Here is a 15,561-nt window from a genome sequence, read left to right on the forward strand (position 1 = left end):
GTTCATGTTTCCATTTTGCAAAAATCTGTTGGGGGAGGGGCTGAATTCTAATTATGCAAATGAAAGATTGAAAGTGCTTGCAGAGTTCAAAGCTTTAGAGCTGACTAGCTAGCTAGTTAGAGGCGAGCCTATACCTTGATCACAACTTGCATACCAACAGAGGACCAGCACAAAGACTATCAGGTGCAGTTACTCATACTGTACTGCAGCATTAGGGAGGGTGCATGGATTTACCAGTTGCTATGGAAACATAGGAGACGTGGTTAATAATCCCTCTGGGTTCCAATCCCTTGCCTTTCTTTCTTAGGCTTTGGTGAGATGAATGGACATCCATCTATGGGCCAACATTTTGGGTCACTCTCTGGAGCAGCAGCCCAGACGAACGCAGCCCATGGTAAGCACGTGGCTAGCTAGCTAGCTAGGTTTCAGCTCGTTTTTTTAATTCCAGGAACAACATTTGCTTTTCGCAAACGCTGGGGTCAGATTGATTGGAGGAGTCTAGGTGAGTATCTGGCTGTCTGTATACACCATTGCTTGCATTGTGTGCTGTGTGCAGCATCTGTGGATGTGGACAGGATTGCTAGAGAGATGGACTTCCAGTCCCTACAGCAGAACATCATGAACGTGACCTTCTGCAACATTGAATCTGAGGTATGATCATCTGCACGGAATACTGAATATGACATAAGTACATTTCATAGGAGTTTCATAATGTGGACCATAATTTCACCAAGCTGTTCCGACTAGCACAACTGATTATTGAGTACCTCCTGGTTAGTTGATAGCTTTGCCATGACAACCTCACATTGTTATATACGAATGGTGTTGTGCAGCATTGCCAACAGTACTTGTCTGAACAAGCCACTGAGTTCGAGCAGAAAGTACAGGAAAATCAACAAGTGAGTTAGACTTTCTGAAATAGTTGCTAGCGTGATTCTTTTTATACAGGAGCTTGAGAAAGCCAAGAGTGACGTAGCCTTGCAAACCACTGAGTTTAAAACACTGAAAAAAGAAAACAGGAAGAGGAAAAAAATTATTCAGGCCTATCAGGACATGCTTAATTCTGGTGCCACTGGTATCCACTCTGTAAGCTCTCTTGGCATGCTCTCATTTGTTACTTGTTTAGGTTCATCGTTTTCCTTCTGTAGTGCCCAGTGTGTAAGAGAGAGTTTGTGAGTAAAGAGTACCTTCAGTCGCACATCCATAGACGACATCCCGACCATTCTCTCGTGAACGGTAAAGAGGGGGCAGCTAAGAGGTAAGAATATCATCACTCTCATTTACCATGCGTACGTTGTTTATACACCTTTTTAGCAGTGTGCTTTCACAAGAGGAGCTAGAGAAGAAACTGATGGAGCAGATGACAGAGAAGCTGCAAGCAACAGAGACACAGCTCAAGGAGGAGATGCATAAGAAGGTACTTAGAGATTTTTACGCTCCCTATACATGTATATGTACATGTGATAGGAACTTGAAGCTCAGCAGAAGCAGGTCGATGAGTTTGAGCATTGGAAAGCTAAAGAGCAGGAGAGAATGAAGGTGACCCACCATTGATGGCTAGGTTGATCTCATCGCATGTAATAATTGTGCCTCTGTGTGTGTGTGTGTACAGTTGGAGCTCCATGCTTTCAAGGAGCCAATCCTCTCAGAGCTGAGAGCTGCTCAACAAGAGAAGGCACAGCTTGAGCAGGTGATTTTATTCTTGTGAGGGAGCTAAAATTGATTTCGTTTTCTACTGTAGGTACTCCTTCAGAAGCAAGGTGTGTAACAGTGATATTGTGTGTATCGGTACATGTAAGATGTGTGGTTAACTTTGCCAGCTGATATTGAAGCTCTCATGGCCAAGAAGCCGTCCCATCTTGGTCATTTGGAGGTGGGTCACATGTAATATTTATGTGTACTGACTATTGTTCTTAGGGTGCACAGGAGCTGGACATTCATGGCTCTCGGAGAAGACAAGCAGAGATGGAGCAAGTCAAACAACAGCTAGAGTTAAAGGTTGGTGTCAGCCAGATATGTGAAGAGGTATATACTCTGCCAAGTGTTGATTAATAGTACATGTATCCAGGTTGATGAGTTACAGTCCAGCATGAAGAAGCAGGAGAAATCATGGCAAAAGAAGCTTCAGAAAATGTCAACTTCATATCAGGATCAAATAGACGGTGTAAGTTATCCTCTTTGCACAGTGGGCTTCACTAGTTCACAAGTTTTTTCTCGTCAGTCCACACATAAGTTGTCAGTGTTGGAACAAGGCCTTCAAGAATCGGCTCTCAGCAAGGAAAAAGACAAGGCACAGTCATCCCTCGAAAAGCAATTATCATCACTAAAGAAGGTAACCTTTTATTGTCGTATAACATTTCTGTGTGTATCATGGATATATTATACAGAAAGTGAAGGGCCAAGAAGAACAGCTGCACTCCCACAGGCAAGAGCTTTCAGTCTTAAACTCAAGAGATCCGTCCCCGGTGAGTTTAGAATAATTCATAATCTTATCCCCCCTAACAATTTCACTCTTCAGACCCCTCTTCGAAACTCCCCTGTGCGTGTACTAGAGTATCCTCCAACTGTGCGTGTACAAGAAGATTACTCAGAATCTGGTAAGCCTAGTACCTGAGTACTATGTATACACTATACACTGTGTATGACTGTTTGTGTATGTTGTTAACTCAGAGAGTGGTAGCGATGAGGTCGATAGCCCCCAGCACCAGTACTACACTCCACTACCGCACAGACCCATGATCAAGAGTAAGTGTTCGGCTGCCTCCTTTACATATTGTATTGTATTTCAAACATGGTGTTTACTTCTATCAGCTAATTTCGCCCATTCTCCTGAAATGCTGGCTAACATGAAGCGTGAGACTGAGAGCATTCTGTCTGGGGCCCTACAGCAAAGAGGACTGCCTCAGGTATGCAGCTGTGCATGTGTACATTCAGTTGTTGACTTTGTATGGCCTCCAGGGACTGGTTGGTCTCAGTGAGAATGATTTTGCAGCTAAGATGAAGTTACTGGAGCAGGAAAGACAACAGCGTATACAGGTGAGTCGTTAGCAACCCACCTCGCGTGTATGTATGTATCTATGGTGTGTACTTTCACCACAGACGAGCTACAACTTTGTCGAGCACAGAGACCATCTTGTTCAAGAGGTCGATGACATATCACGCTCAGACTTTGTGCGTGATCATCCAAAACATTCCCGTCAAAAGGAGGGCAGGAATAAGGGTGTACCAACAGAACAGGCCGACCTTGCAGTTTCTTTAACTGGTGAGTAGTTTGTTACAATCTATGTTTAGGATCTGTGCATGCTGTATAATTATAACTCTATTGTGTCTATATAATTAGGTACAAATAGAAGCAAGCCTCCGCTACCAACAAACACTCGACTCAGCTCCTCTCAACAAGGTAGTGTACTGGGTTGCTCATGATTCAACTTACGTATACCCACAGACCCAGCACGTTCTAGTGGGAGCCCGGCAAGACCTTCTAAAGTAGTACACACATCACCAGCCCACCAAACACCTGCAACAAGAGTGGAACTACAACGCAGCCCGGCAAGGCCTTCTCAAGTGATACACATATCACCAGCCCGCGAAGCACCAACAACGAGAGTGGAACCACAACGCAGGTACTTACTACAGCTATGAATTTTGATTCATAAATTGAGCCGTCCTTGTTTTTTTTAGTGAGTCTGAATCTGAAGAGGAGAGCCTGACATCTTTGACGGCTTCACCACAGCCCCCTCGTCCACTCGTCACAACCTCGGCTGGGTTACAAGACAATGACAGCCCCTGGGACAGGTGAGCCAATTAATGAGGTTACCATCTAAATGCTAGTTTCTACAGTTCAGTTATAGCATATTTTGTTTTGGCCTGAGTGACACATTACTGTTTGTGTTTACTGTTACTACTTCAGTAGTGATGATGACAGTATTGAAGCACTGGCAGCCCCTCAGTCTGGAGGGAGAACATCATCCACTCCTATCAAGGTCAGGCAGCACTGACTCAGAATATTAATTATGACGTTTTCCGTTTAACCTCTATACATTTTGCAGGGTGGTGGAATAAGACAGAAGGTGCGACTATAATTATCTTGTATGTGTGTGTACAATGTATAGCCAGGTTGAAATGCTCTTAATTAGTCCACCCCACACAGATTCCCCCACCCCAAGCCAGTATGATCACTATCGAACCCAACCTATCCAAGAAGCCGGTGGGTGGTGTTCCAGTGTTCCAAGTGCCCTCGATGTATGTCTCTCAGGTATTGTACTACTACCCTGCATGACTAAAAAACTGTAAACATGTTGTCCGTTCACTTCTGTTAGGATGAAGATGACAGTTTCGATATCAGTGAGCCCAGTTTTCAAGGAACCACTGTTACCACAAGTTTGAAAGGGTGTGTTAATCCCAAAAATTGCAAGGGAATAATTATGCCTTTCACTTTATCTTTATTAGGACCAACTTGAAGACATCGCTACCTAGGAAAGACTCTACTCCATCCGTGAATCCCATCTCCCGTACAGGTACAAGTATTATGTATATTCTCCTGATATGCACAGTCTTATATTCACTCATCCATCACACAGCCACATCGCGTTCGGCTCTTACCACTGTGAGCGTGGATGATTTTGCTGACTCTGATTTCTCTGACCTGGATTTGTAACTCTGTTCATATAATTATAGCTCCTTTATGTACCTGTCCCTGTCACACCAGTTCTTGTAATTCTTATAACATCGTGAATTATTAATACAAAACATGATACACTCTAGAGTTGGTTGGTTCTAAAATAAGTCCTTGAGGGTGTACTTGATCACTTCCTTATTCCACTCATTCTTTATGAAGATAATAGACCAGACAGTCAGTAGGGCATACAAAGGCACTGCCAGGAGACAAAAAGCCTGCGTGTATATGGATGCATGTGTGTATGTGTGTGGGGTGAGGAGGGTGATGGGCAAACCAGAAGGGACCACTATTAATAATTATAAAGTTGTTGTAATACTAGAAGTACTTACAGAGCCTGTGGCCAGTCCATTCCTAACGAGAGACTCTGATCCGAGACTAGCAAAATAGGCTGCCGTCACTCCACCGGCAAGATGCGCAAGAGTTAGCACAAGACTGATGAACACATCCTACAAAATGGAACACATCCTACAAAATGGAACACATCCTACAAAATGGAACACATCCTACAAAATGGAACACATCCTACAAAATGGAACACAACAATTATAACATGTACTGGATCGCAACGGTACCGTATAGCAACTAAAGTAAACTCACAACAGTCAGAAAAATTGTTGACTTGATATTGATGAGTCCGATGTTGAGAAAACGAACCACAATCATGAGCAACTCCAAGAACACTCCAAATGCTGCACAGCAGATAATATAGCCGGCAACACCCAGGGACCCAGCCTCAGTGGCAGCTGATACCAGACTGATGTCATCATTGCCCAGTCCAACCAGCGCTATAGCAGCTCCTACTAAGGCTGGCACAGATCCCACCTTTACAGTATTATAGTTTGTAGATGATAAGATTGTGTAGGGTTACCTAGCTATACTGTCGGTGTAAATTCAAGCGATAGACAACGTCTACTGAGTTTGTACACACGTGAAAAGGACACATATACTTACCACAGGGGCTAGTACCCTCAGTGCTATCTCCACTCCACCCTGCCAGAAGCTACAGATTGCTCTCCCAGGCTTGGGGCCCAACACTTGTCCAGCTAGAACTGCAGTCATCACTGATCAGATAGAGTCTTGAATACAAAATAGAGCAACTATAGATGTGCTTCGCATATATAGCAAATGTACGTACAGATGGTTGCTACAACGTTCATAAGAAAAGAGCATGTTAACAACTAGAACCTTTTCATAATCATGAATGGACTACATTGTCATGTGACAAAGCTGTTGAACGTTCACTGCTACAAGACAAACGAAATTAAAAAGTTGCCATACAAATCACCATGGAAATTATCATTACAATAAATAAGTATCGACAAGCAATTAGGAAAAACAAATTCTAATTCCTACTCACTTGTAATAGAGTATGTGACATTGTCCATAAAAGTGGATCACTACAAGCAACAGTAACTTGGCTAGCGGAGGGATCAATAATGTTGCTAGTAGAGATAAGTCCCTTCATCTCCATTCCCTCTCCACCTGGACAGACACACAATGCACACAACATTACTAGCTTGGATAACACAGAGAGTACATTATGTACGTACAATTGCGGCTACTAAAATTAATGTTATGCACACATCGATTGTTTTTACATTACAAATTATGTACATGTACTCCGATTCTGAGTAAATAATTTGTAATGAGAAAATAGCTGTGCTCCAAATCAGTAATATACCTAGGTTCCAAGTGAGCCCAGTGGTGGTACAGGAGGAACAAGCCCCTCCCACTGGTACCAATCCACAGTGCCCCTCCTCCAGCCCAGAATCGACAGTGATGCAGCTGCTACCCTGCAAGTAACAACAACAGTACATACCTGCTGTCTTGTTACTACCTATATATTGTTACTACCTATATAGAAACATGGAGGAGCTAAAATACATTTTGTATAAGGACTTGGTGAAGTAAACAAACGCACTTCTTTTGATACACCTACAAAGATGGACAAAGAAACTGACTGGTTTCAGGAGGAACTGAAGTGAGTCTTCAGACATTAGGTAGAGTACATACTTTCTGTCCCGTTACGTATACATAGGAGCTAAAGTAAATGTGGTTGTGGACTTATAGTGAAGTGAAAAAATGTTCTAGAATGTCAATATAATTATAAAGACATGCTACAGCTACAAATGGTAACAACAGTACATACTTAGATATGAGCTAAAGTAAATGTTGTTGTGGACTTAGGAAGTAATATGTCAATAAGAACATGCTACAGCTATATACAATGAAAGCACCGCTGGTGCTGATGCCTCGGTGGAGGTGCCAAAGCTACATAACATAAACATAACATAAAGCTATTAATAGCTTCAAGAGTTCATTAGGATCCTAATGAACTCTTGCTATTTTGCTGCATGCAGGCAGAATCTAGAATCACAGGGAAACTCAAACCATGATTGTTGTTAAAAACGATCGATGCCAAAAGTTCAAGCTAAAAGTAATGGCTGCATCAGCAGAGCCTTGCAGCTCTCTTCTCACTCTTGCAGCTACCAATAGTTAGCGTTCTAGTGCAGAGCTAACTACTAAGTAGAGTAGTAACACTCGGTGAACAAGTTTTGCTACACACTCTTCTGAAAAGGCTGCAATCATTCCAAGCAAGCAAACCTAGGCATAACTCGAGAACAAAGCATTATTTTGTAAATCCACAAATTAAAATCCAAGAAAACATGACTAGAAGCCTATAGAAACTCTTACTTGCACTTTATTGATCCTTGAGCAGCTGTAGCAGTCAACACAGACAGACACACACACAAACACACTACCGTATGTATACACACTCGGTGCGCACTGAGGCATAATAATGAACAAAGAAACTGACTGGTTTCAGGAGGAATAGGAGTGAGTCTTCAGACATTAGGTACAGAGGCAAAAGATGACAAGAGGTGTTGAACAACACTCCAATGTTGCCCATGGTTTGGTCAAAACGTCCCCACAATGCGTTTATGACGTACACAGCTGAAAACTTCAGGAAAAGAATTATTAATAATTACACTGATTGCAATTTCTTGTTCAACTACCTTTAGCATGCCTTGCTCCCTCAGCAATAAGAGATGATTTAATGTCTTTGAAAAGTCAGTGGAGTCTTGGTCCGTAATATGAACAACATCGGAGCCCTGGATGTCATGTCACCAAGTTATAACAGATACTGGAGAGCACATACTTACCCTTTCCTTATAGTAGGAGAGCACCTCTGGTCTGGCTGAATCAAGGTCTCCACAGATCACATTGGGCACATACCTGCAGAGGTAGCTGAAATAAATTAACGGAGCCGTATTGTGCAAAAAAATCCGTACTTGTGTCGGTCTGGCTCCACACAGTCAAAAAGTGTATTAGACCCACCATCAGCACAGGCTACCACTGAAACTGCATGTATGGATAAAATCTGGTGTAATTACTCAAATTTGGGAAAATATTTCAGATTACACTCACACAAATTCCAGCAGTTCTTGAGCCATGTCTCCATTCCGTACAGGTTTGAGTTCAGGAGAATAAGACATGCCTCACCATTTTCCCTGTATAAAAGCACAGAGCACAGAGCACAGAGCACAGTTGATTACTATTCAGGCTATATACTATAATTATACCATAATATGTTCACCTGCTGCCATCAATCCCTCTGCAAAACATGTGTAGTGGAAACAGTGTGTCCCTGATGCACTCAGCCATTATTCTCCCTCAAATTCAAACCGCGGTCTTTAATAGAGATGGGTGGAGCTGCTCCACAAGTGTAGAATAGCTCCACCCATCTATCAAGACACTGACCACATAATTATGATTAATAAAAAATGATGATTAAAAATATACTGTATAAAACAGAGATGTTGCATGAGCCCTCCTCAGTTCTGCTATATTAGAAAAAAAAATCACCATTAGCTAGCTAGCTGTCTAAATCAATGGCAGATCAAGGCGACATCCCTCTTGGTAAGGATATAATTTTGTTTTGTATTCTCATCATTGCATTTATATCATACACATACAGGGGAGACTTCTTCTTCACATAATCAGGTTGGACCTACCCAACCCTCTCCTAGCAACCCTGAGCAACCTCCCCCTGTAGGACAGCCAGCTACCCAACCTCTACCACCATTACCATACCCTGCCGGGCAACCCGGACAGCCTGCTAGCCAACCTCCACCACAATTACCATACCCTGCCGGGCAACCTGGACAGCCAGCTGCTGCTCCCTACCCTGGTCAACCGGCCCATCTGGATGCTGGTCATCCCCCACAACAAGCAGGTGTTTACCCACCACCACCACCAGGTAATTATAGACCATATTCGTTTGTGTCGATTAGAATTCCGGTAGTACCAATAATGATACTCAACTGTGTGTACTCCCCAGGTCCCCAGCCACCCCCTGGAGCAGGGTATGGAGCTGGGTTTGCTGGAGCGTTTGCAGGAGCACTGGGCGCTGCACAGCAGCCACAGCAGGTGAACAAGTACAGTCAGTCAGTCATTTATAGCTAGTTTCAGATGCTTATGGTATATACCATTTTGTGTGCCTGATACTGTCTGTAATTTCATGGGATTGTACCCCGTACAGGTGCAATGGATGGCTGCCCCCACTGATGCCCCCAGTGACTGCCCCCCAGGACTAGAATATCTCATTCACATCGACCAAATCCTCGTCAACCAGCAGATTGAAATATTTGAGAGTAAGCTTCTTCTGTGTGTTGTACATATACGTATGTTACATTGCAAAGACACTTGCTAATAATTTGCACAGCACGTAATTATGTGGATGCTGTAGGCTGAGTAAAGAATTTTAGTAGCTTTGCGAGAAAGGTATTCTTGAAGAGTTACGTAATGTGTGTAGCTTGTACAGGATCTAGGAAGGCCTTCCTGAAGAGTTTACGTAATGTACAGGAAGGCCTTCCTGAAGAGTTTAACTAATGTACAGGAAGGGTCTTCTACTAATTGAACCTTTGCAAAGTCAAAGAAAGTGTTTGTCAATTAAACTGTTTATGCCTCGAGGCGTAGCCGCACGAGGGATACGGTAAAGCTGACTGTGTGTGTGTCTGCGTGTCTGTGTGTCTGTGTGTGTTCCAACTGTAACTGCTCAACGGTTGTAATGCGACGAAAACTAACAGCTTCTATAGGCTTCTAGCCACGTTCTCTTGGATTTTGATTCGTGGATTAGCAAACTAAATCTTCTTTCTCGAGTTATGGCTAGTTTGACTCACATTGAAGGCTGTTGCAGTCTCTTCAGAATCTTTCGTAGCATTATCTGTTCTCACAAAGTTTCTATTCAACTTATAAGTTAGTCTTGTACTAAAGCGCTAGCTTTTTGTTAGCTACAAGAGTTAGAAAAGAGCTGTAAAACTAGCTATATGTAGCAGCCATTGACCTTGCAGACACACCCCTTATTTCTGTGTACGTAATGCGCATGCACGCTATCCCCTACGTGTGAGAGAATAAAATCCAGAGCAGATCCTCCTGACAGCTATCATCTTTTCTTGAGCCAGAGGGCCTGGTAAGCTACCATATACATATACAACAGCTAGATATAACAATATGAATGTACACAAGTCTTTTCTTTTCATCTTATCTTCTCAGTTATAATAGATATAGATTCTGGAAGAATCAATTTCTTCTTTCTTGAGACCACAAAACACTACAATGATACCATACAATAGCAATATATAAACAAGTCTTTTCTTTTCAGTAGGTTTATATAGAAAATTCATCATATAAACTACTAAAACACTCTAATTCTTTTAAGCGAAAGCATAACATGGCGAGAGGCATTAGCAAGCGCACGCTTGCAACACTCGTCAATTAAACTTTTAATTAATTGATTCATTTCCCTAGCTCCATATGTTGGGGTTAAATTCATAAGCTTACATTTCCCTCTATTAGTTATCACCAACTTTGAGACGGAGAACAAATATCGTATCCGTAACACTCTAGGACAGCAGGTCTACTTTGCTGCAGAAGGTGAGTGCTTTGACGGTGTACTGTAGCGTGCATCAACAGAACCCTGTCTATTGTTTAGTTTTAAAGCTATCTCAAACACGGTATCTTCTGTTTTAAGGAATGATTGCAATTCTATATAGAGTCAAGTGTGTTCCAGCGGCAGTGCTGTGGACCTGGTCGTGCATTTCAAATGAGCATCACTGACAACAACAACAAGGAAGTGAGTTGGGTCAATGAAACATTGACGCGGAACTTGAGTTAGGCTAGCATATTGACAAGGTGACAGGTGACATTACTCCTTTGTATTGTACACATGGTTTCACATCCATTATCCTAATAGTTATTCACTGTGCACACTTTATACCACCTCAGGTGATGCGCTTGGACCGTCCTCGTCGTTGTCTGCCATGCTACTTTTGCTGCAGCTGTTGTTCTCCTAATGTGATAGAGGTGCAGGCCCCTCCAGGCAATGTGGTCGGCTACGTCAAGCAAGACGGCCTGGGAATAATCCGACCTTGGTTCTTTATTCAGAATGCTGACGGGGAAACCATTCTCAAGATCAAGGGACCTGTGCTCGGTTGTGCTTGCTATGCTGATGCCAACTTTGAGGTAGGTTTGTCGTGTGGTCTCTTAATTATCTCCTGCACATCGTGTGTGGTTGGCCCTTAGCACATTTCCTTTAATTAAAAAATACGGTAATGAAACACATTTTAACATGAATCTGCTTCCTGTTTGATGTGTAGGTGCTGTCAGCTGATGGCCAGACCAATGTGGGGCGCATCAGTAAGCAGTGGGGAGGACTGGCCAAGGAGTACTTCACTGATGCCGACAACTTTGGAATACAGTGTGAGTTATTTCTGTCAGGGATGTATAGTTGTGAGATAATTAATGCATTCCTCAACTACTAAGCAGGGCTGCATTGAGGGGGGGACGAGGGGGGTAATTCGCCCCCCCTGGGATCTAGCCGATTCATTTGTACTGCTATAATTCTGATGACTTCGCCCCTCCTACATTTTAATTTGCCCATTTCGCCCCCCCTGATCCAAAATCCTAGATGCAGCCCTGCTAAGTGTAGTCACATAAGTATATTATGTGTATCCTCTACTGCTAAAGTATTCATGTACGTCTGTTGCAGTTCCCATGGACCTTGATGTCAAGATGAAGGCTGTGATGTTGGGAGCAGTGTTTCTCATTGTAAGTATACCCTAAAGGATCTGTAATTAATTCACTCTGTCCCATTTCTCCAGGACTTCATGTTTTTCGAGAGTGCTGGTGGAGGGAACCAAAATGGTGGACGTCGCGCCCACTATTAATGAGATAAGAGAACAACAAAATATACTTTTGAAGCCAGTATATATACATGGGCCTACTGAACAGACTTTCTTTTTAAAGCTTTTATTCTGTTTATACTATAATACTTTTGTATAGTTGTCTACATTTAAACGCAGGTAATTTTATTGACTAATTGCATGCAAACAACCATCACTCCGAGCGAAGGAGGCAACAGTCAAATAGGTCTCGATCTCCTTGAATTAAGGTGGGCTTTTTTATAGGGTTTGGATACCGCAGTTGTCCAAACAAAACCACACCATGCTGATATCTACAGCTGTACATACACAGGCAGCAAAAAAATATTTCTTGAGGATTATATAACATCAAAATTATATTGCACAACTCAATAAGAACACTTCATCCACAAGAAACGTGTCAATAAGGTTATGTCTAATACAGTAGAACCTCCGAATAACAGACAAGTTGGTACAGGGGGTTTTGTCCGCTATTCAGAGGTTTCCTTTATTGGGAGGTTATACCATATAAGGTTACGTTACCCCAAATGTGTTTAATGATGACTTCAAATACACAAATATGATGAACTGAAACAGTAGAAGTCTACCTCTGTAGTTGGTAGTTCGCAGTTGGCAGTTGGCAGTTGGTAGTTGGCAGTTGGGAGTTGGCAGTTGGCAGTTGGTAGTTCGCAGTTGGCAGTTGGCAGTTGGCAGTTGGCAGTTGGCAGTTGGTAGTTCACAGTTGGCAGTTGGTAGTTCGCAGTTGGCAGTTTGCAGTTGGTAGTTCGCAGTTGGGAGTTGGTAGTTCGTGACCTTTAAACTTTGCAGTTAGCGTATATAGATCTTTGCACTGCCTCTAATCTTTTAACCTAAATAGCCTCTAAAAGTGCCATGCAAAACCTGTTTCTATAATTCCCCCCTCCCTGCTGGGATCTGGGAATATAGGTACATGAGGATTAGACTTGAAATGATCTCCCTACCTAGATGTGTACATATAAGATTAATATTACCGTCTTAGACTTAGGCCAGCTAGATATCGGTGCCAGTATCATAATTTAAAAGCAGGCTAATTATTGTTGCAAAGTTTAAAGGTTATCAACAGAACCTTGCCTATTGTTTAGTTGTAGAGCTCAAACACGGTTTCTTCTGTTTAAGTAATTTAATCTCTGCTAGAGTCAAGTTTGCTCCAGCGGCAATGCTGTGGACCTGGTCGTGCATTTCAAATGAGCATCACTGACAACAACAACAAGGAAGTGAGTTGGGTCAATGAAACATTAGCTATAACTGTGCAATCATAGTAGTAGTGCGTACCTCATTGTTTGATTGTAAGGCTAGCATATTGACAAACTGACAGCATGGTGACAGGCGATATTGCTCCTTTGTATTGTACACATGATTGGCTTACAATACATCCATTATCCTAATAGTGATTCACTGTGTACACTTTACCACCTCAGGTGATTCGCTTGGACCGTCCTCTTCGTTGCTACTACAACTGCAGTGGTCTGACATGCTACTGTTGCTGCAGCTGTTGTGCCCCTCATGTGATTGAGGTGCAGGCCCCTCCAGGCAATGTTGTTGGCTACGTCAAGCAGGACGCCTTGGGAATACTCCGACCTTGGTTCTCTATTCAGAATGCTGATGGGGAGACCATGCTCAAGATCAAGGGACCTGTGCTCGGTTGTGCTTGCTATGCTGATGCCAACTTTGAGGTAGGGTTGTCGGGTCGTCTCAAATTTCTTAATTGACTCCTACACATCATGTGTGGTTGGCACTTCCTTTTAAATAATTAGATTGAACCCGTAGCACATTTTCTTTTATCTAGGGAATAGTAGCAACAAAAGGTAATCACACTTTACTGAATCTGCTCGTGTGTGATGTATAGGTGCTGTCAGCTGATGGCCAGACCAATGTGGGGCGCATCTGTAAGCAGTGGGGAGGACTGGCCAGGGAGTACTTCACTGATGCCGACAACTTTGGGATACAGTGTGAGTTGTAGTTTTATGAGGCAATTGCAAGTGTAGTCATATGATTGTGATACGTATTACGTGTATCTTAAGTATTCATGCAGAGGGGGCGGAGCTGATATGCTCATGTTTGGGGTGCGCTCGCCCCCTTGGCTCCCCCTGGGATTAGCCCATACAAACTGTGTTACGGTCTGGGGACATACCAATGAATTATTCTACAATGTAAATCACAGAATGAACTTCTACTCTTTCTGTTCCATATGCCCACAATTTCCTCTAATTTATCTGTAAGTAAAGGGGGCGATTCCAGAGCAATTTTCATTTAAGTAGGTGTTGTTTCAGGCCACCGTGTTTTGATGAGCTTCGTCTGGGAAAAGCTTTGCTCTACGGATGTGCAGTAGCCACAGCTATTTTATCCATCTAAACTGACTCATAGTACCACTTAGCCTCCTTCACCGGCCTTTGAAAGAAGGCCTGCTATCGACTGCTTGCGCATGCGCCAAATTATTGGATTTTTTTCCCGTAAATATTCCTATAATACTGGATACATCAGAGAAAATATTCTAAAAGTCATACACAGAGCTATATAGCTAGCTAGCTAGAAACAGAGCTGTGTAGGTTTGTTGTACTGCTATTTTCTTCTGATAGAATCAGTAGCAGTAGTTATAGTAGACTTTCACCAAAGTTAGTATTAAATGGGCGTGGCCTGTCCATATAGGCTCTTATCATGTCAGCCGTCATTCCTTTCAGACGATTGTCATCCACACTGTTGCAGGCTGTGAGTCTTTTGTTAACATATCAGGCTAAGGGTAGCTATCAGAGAATGCTATCCGATGGGCTAGAAACCTTCAATCGAACTTTCTATCTACTTCCTTCAATCCACTTCCTTTTGTTGTGATGTCATAGTTTTACTGAGCATAAACGATGTTATCCAAAGCCCCCAGATACCGGGGGGATATTAGCGCATGCGCAAGCAGTCGATACCAGGCCCACTTCCCTAGCGGGAAGTGCGGCCTGGGATCGAGGCTAAGTACCACTAAGTTGTTTGAGCACATGCAGGCACTAGATTGTCACTGCTGCATCAAAAACTTTCATTCCACAATACAGTTTGTACTTCATAAAATCCTAACTTTAACACTGGCACCCTCAGTTCCTGAGAATACACCAGATGCAATATCACAGTCTAAAAACAAACATTTCTGGGGGGCATACCTCAAGATTCCCCTAGATGGCCGTGTGCCTAAGCGCACGGATATCCAGCTTGCCCCCCTGGAAATTTTCTGTATGAAGGCCTGTATAATACTATACATGTAATATTATTATTCTGTTGCAGTTCCCATGGACCTTGATGTCAAGATGAAGGCTGTGATGTTGGGAGCAGTGTTTCTCATTGTAAGTATACCTTATATTAAGCTAAAGGATCTGTAATTAATTCACTCTGTCCCATTTCTCCAGGACTTCATGTTTTTCGAGAGTGCTGGTGGAGGGAACCAAAATGGTGGACGTCGCGCCCACTATTAATGAGATAAGAGAACAACAAAATATACTTTTGAAGCCAGTATATATACATGGGCCTACTGAACAGACTTTCTTTTTAAAGCTTTTATTCTGTTTATACTATAATACTTCTGTATAGTTGTCTACATTTAAACGCAGGTAATTTTATTGACTAATTGCATGCAAACAACCATCACTCTGAGCGAAGGAGGCAACA

The 15,561-nt window shown here is 42.6% G+C and overlaps 4 protein-coding genes across 11 annotated transcripts; 2 read left to right on the top strand and 2 right to left on the bottom strand.

Moving 5' to 3' along the window:
- The first annotated feature begins 49 nt into the window (after positions 1–49).
- LOC135341363 (cilium assembly protein DZIP1L-like) lies at positions 50–4,749 on the top strand. 4 transcript variants are annotated; one of them, XM_064537888.1, is made up of 31 exons: positions 50–183; positions 308–394; positions 449–502; positions 557–651; positions 702–773; positions 834–899; positions 949–1,086; positions 1,149–1,258; positions 1,315–1,417; positions 1,468–1,539; positions 1,613–1,690; positions 1,742–1,760; positions 1,821–1,873; positions 1,918–1,998; positions 2,069–2,164; positions 2,222–2,332; positions 2,388–2,465; positions 2,519–2,597; positions 2,671–2,745; positions 2,812–2,906; positions 2,959–3,036; positions 3,100–3,262; positions 3,341–3,400; positions 3,446–3,623; positions 3,682–3,795; positions 3,911–3,983; positions 4,050–4,070; positions 4,151–4,255; positions 4,320–4,390; positions 4,450–4,517; positions 4,581–4,749. In XM_064537888.1, the coding sequence occupies exons 2-31, from the start codon at positions 319–321 to the stop codon at positions 4,655–4,657; spliced, it is 2,559 nt and encodes an 852-aa protein (XP_064393958.1). In that variant the 5' UTR covers positions 50–183; positions 308–318; the 3' UTR covers positions 4,658–4,749. The 4 variants fall into 4 exon arrangements, with proteins under 4 accessions (XP_064393958.1, XP_064393959.1, XP_064393961.1 ...); XM_064537889.1 differs by having other exon boundaries at positions 3,914–3,983; XM_064537891.1 differs by having other exon boundaries at positions 1,927–1,998.
- On the bottom strand, positions 4,719–5,753 carry LOC135341403 (uncharacterized). The gene is made up of 4 exons (XM_064537941.1): positions 5,630–5,753; positions 5,276–5,500; positions 5,008–5,124; positions 4,719–4,893 (listed from the first exon to the last, which is right to left on the bottom strand). Exons 1-4 carry the CDS (start codon positions 5,735–5,737, stop codon positions 4,777–4,779), a joined length of 567 nt encoding a protein of 188 aa, XP_064394011.1. The 5' UTR covers positions 5,738–5,753; the 3' UTR covers positions 4,719–4,776.
- Positions 5,637–8,433, bottom strand: LOC135341397 (thiamin pyrophosphokinase 1-like). Of its 3 annotated transcripts, none has more exons than XM_064537935.1 (9): positions 8,277–8,433; positions 8,108–8,190; positions 7,972–8,041; positions 7,843–7,915; positions 7,696–7,791; positions 7,497–7,640; positions 6,360–6,471; positions 6,036–6,160; positions 5,637–5,727 (listed from the first exon to the last, which is right to left on the bottom strand). In XM_064537935.1, the coding sequence occupies exons 1-9, from the start codon at positions 8,342–8,344 to the stop codon at positions 5,722–5,724; spliced, it is 777 nt and encodes a 258-aa protein (XP_064394005.1). In that variant the 5' UTR covers positions 8,345–8,433; the 3' UTR covers positions 5,637–5,721. The 3 variants fall into 3 exon arrangements, with proteins under 3 accessions (XP_064394005.1, XP_064394006.1, XP_064394004.1); XM_064537936.1 differs by having other exon boundaries at positions 5,638–5,739; XM_064537934.1 differs by lacking the exon at positions 5,637–5,727 and having other exon boundaries at positions 5,860–6,160.
- A 23-nt stretch (positions 8,434–8,456) lies between these two features.
- LOC135341390 (phospholipid scramblase 2-like) lies at positions 8,457–15,520 on the top strand. 3 transcript variants are annotated; one of them, XM_064537927.1, is made up of 11 exons: positions 8,457–8,599; positions 8,658–8,795; positions 8,850–8,939; positions 9,021–9,109; positions 9,222–9,333; positions 10,538–10,615; positions 10,735–10,814; positions 13,338–13,592; positions 13,766–13,868; positions 15,181–15,239; positions 15,303–15,520. In XM_064537927.1, exons 1-11 carry the CDS (start codon positions 8,572–8,574, stop codon positions 15,366–15,368), a joined length of 1,098 nt encoding a protein of 365 aa, XP_064393997.1. In that variant the 5' UTR covers positions 8,457–8,571; the 3' UTR covers positions 15,369–15,520. The 3 variants fall into 3 exon arrangements, with proteins under 3 accessions (XP_064393997.1, XP_064393995.1, XP_064393996.1); XM_064537925.1 differs by having other exon boundaries at positions 8,658–8,939; XM_064537926.1 differs by lacking the exons at positions 13,338–13,592; positions 13,766–13,868; positions 15,181–15,239; positions 15,303–15,520 and adding exons at positions 10,967–11,203; positions 11,338–11,440; positions 11,730–11,788; positions 11,842–12,106 and having other exon boundaries at positions 8,658–8,939.
- Positions 15,521–15,561: the final 41 nt, after the last annotated feature.

Source organism: Halichondria panicea, chromosome 9 (genome assembly GCF_963675165.1).
Source record: "Halichondria panicea chromosome 9, odHalPani1.1, whole genome shotgun sequence".
In the NCBI taxonomy this organism is placed as follows: domain Eukaryota; kingdom Metazoa; phylum Porifera; class Demospongiae; order Suberitida; family Halichondriidae; genus Halichondria; species Halichondria panicea.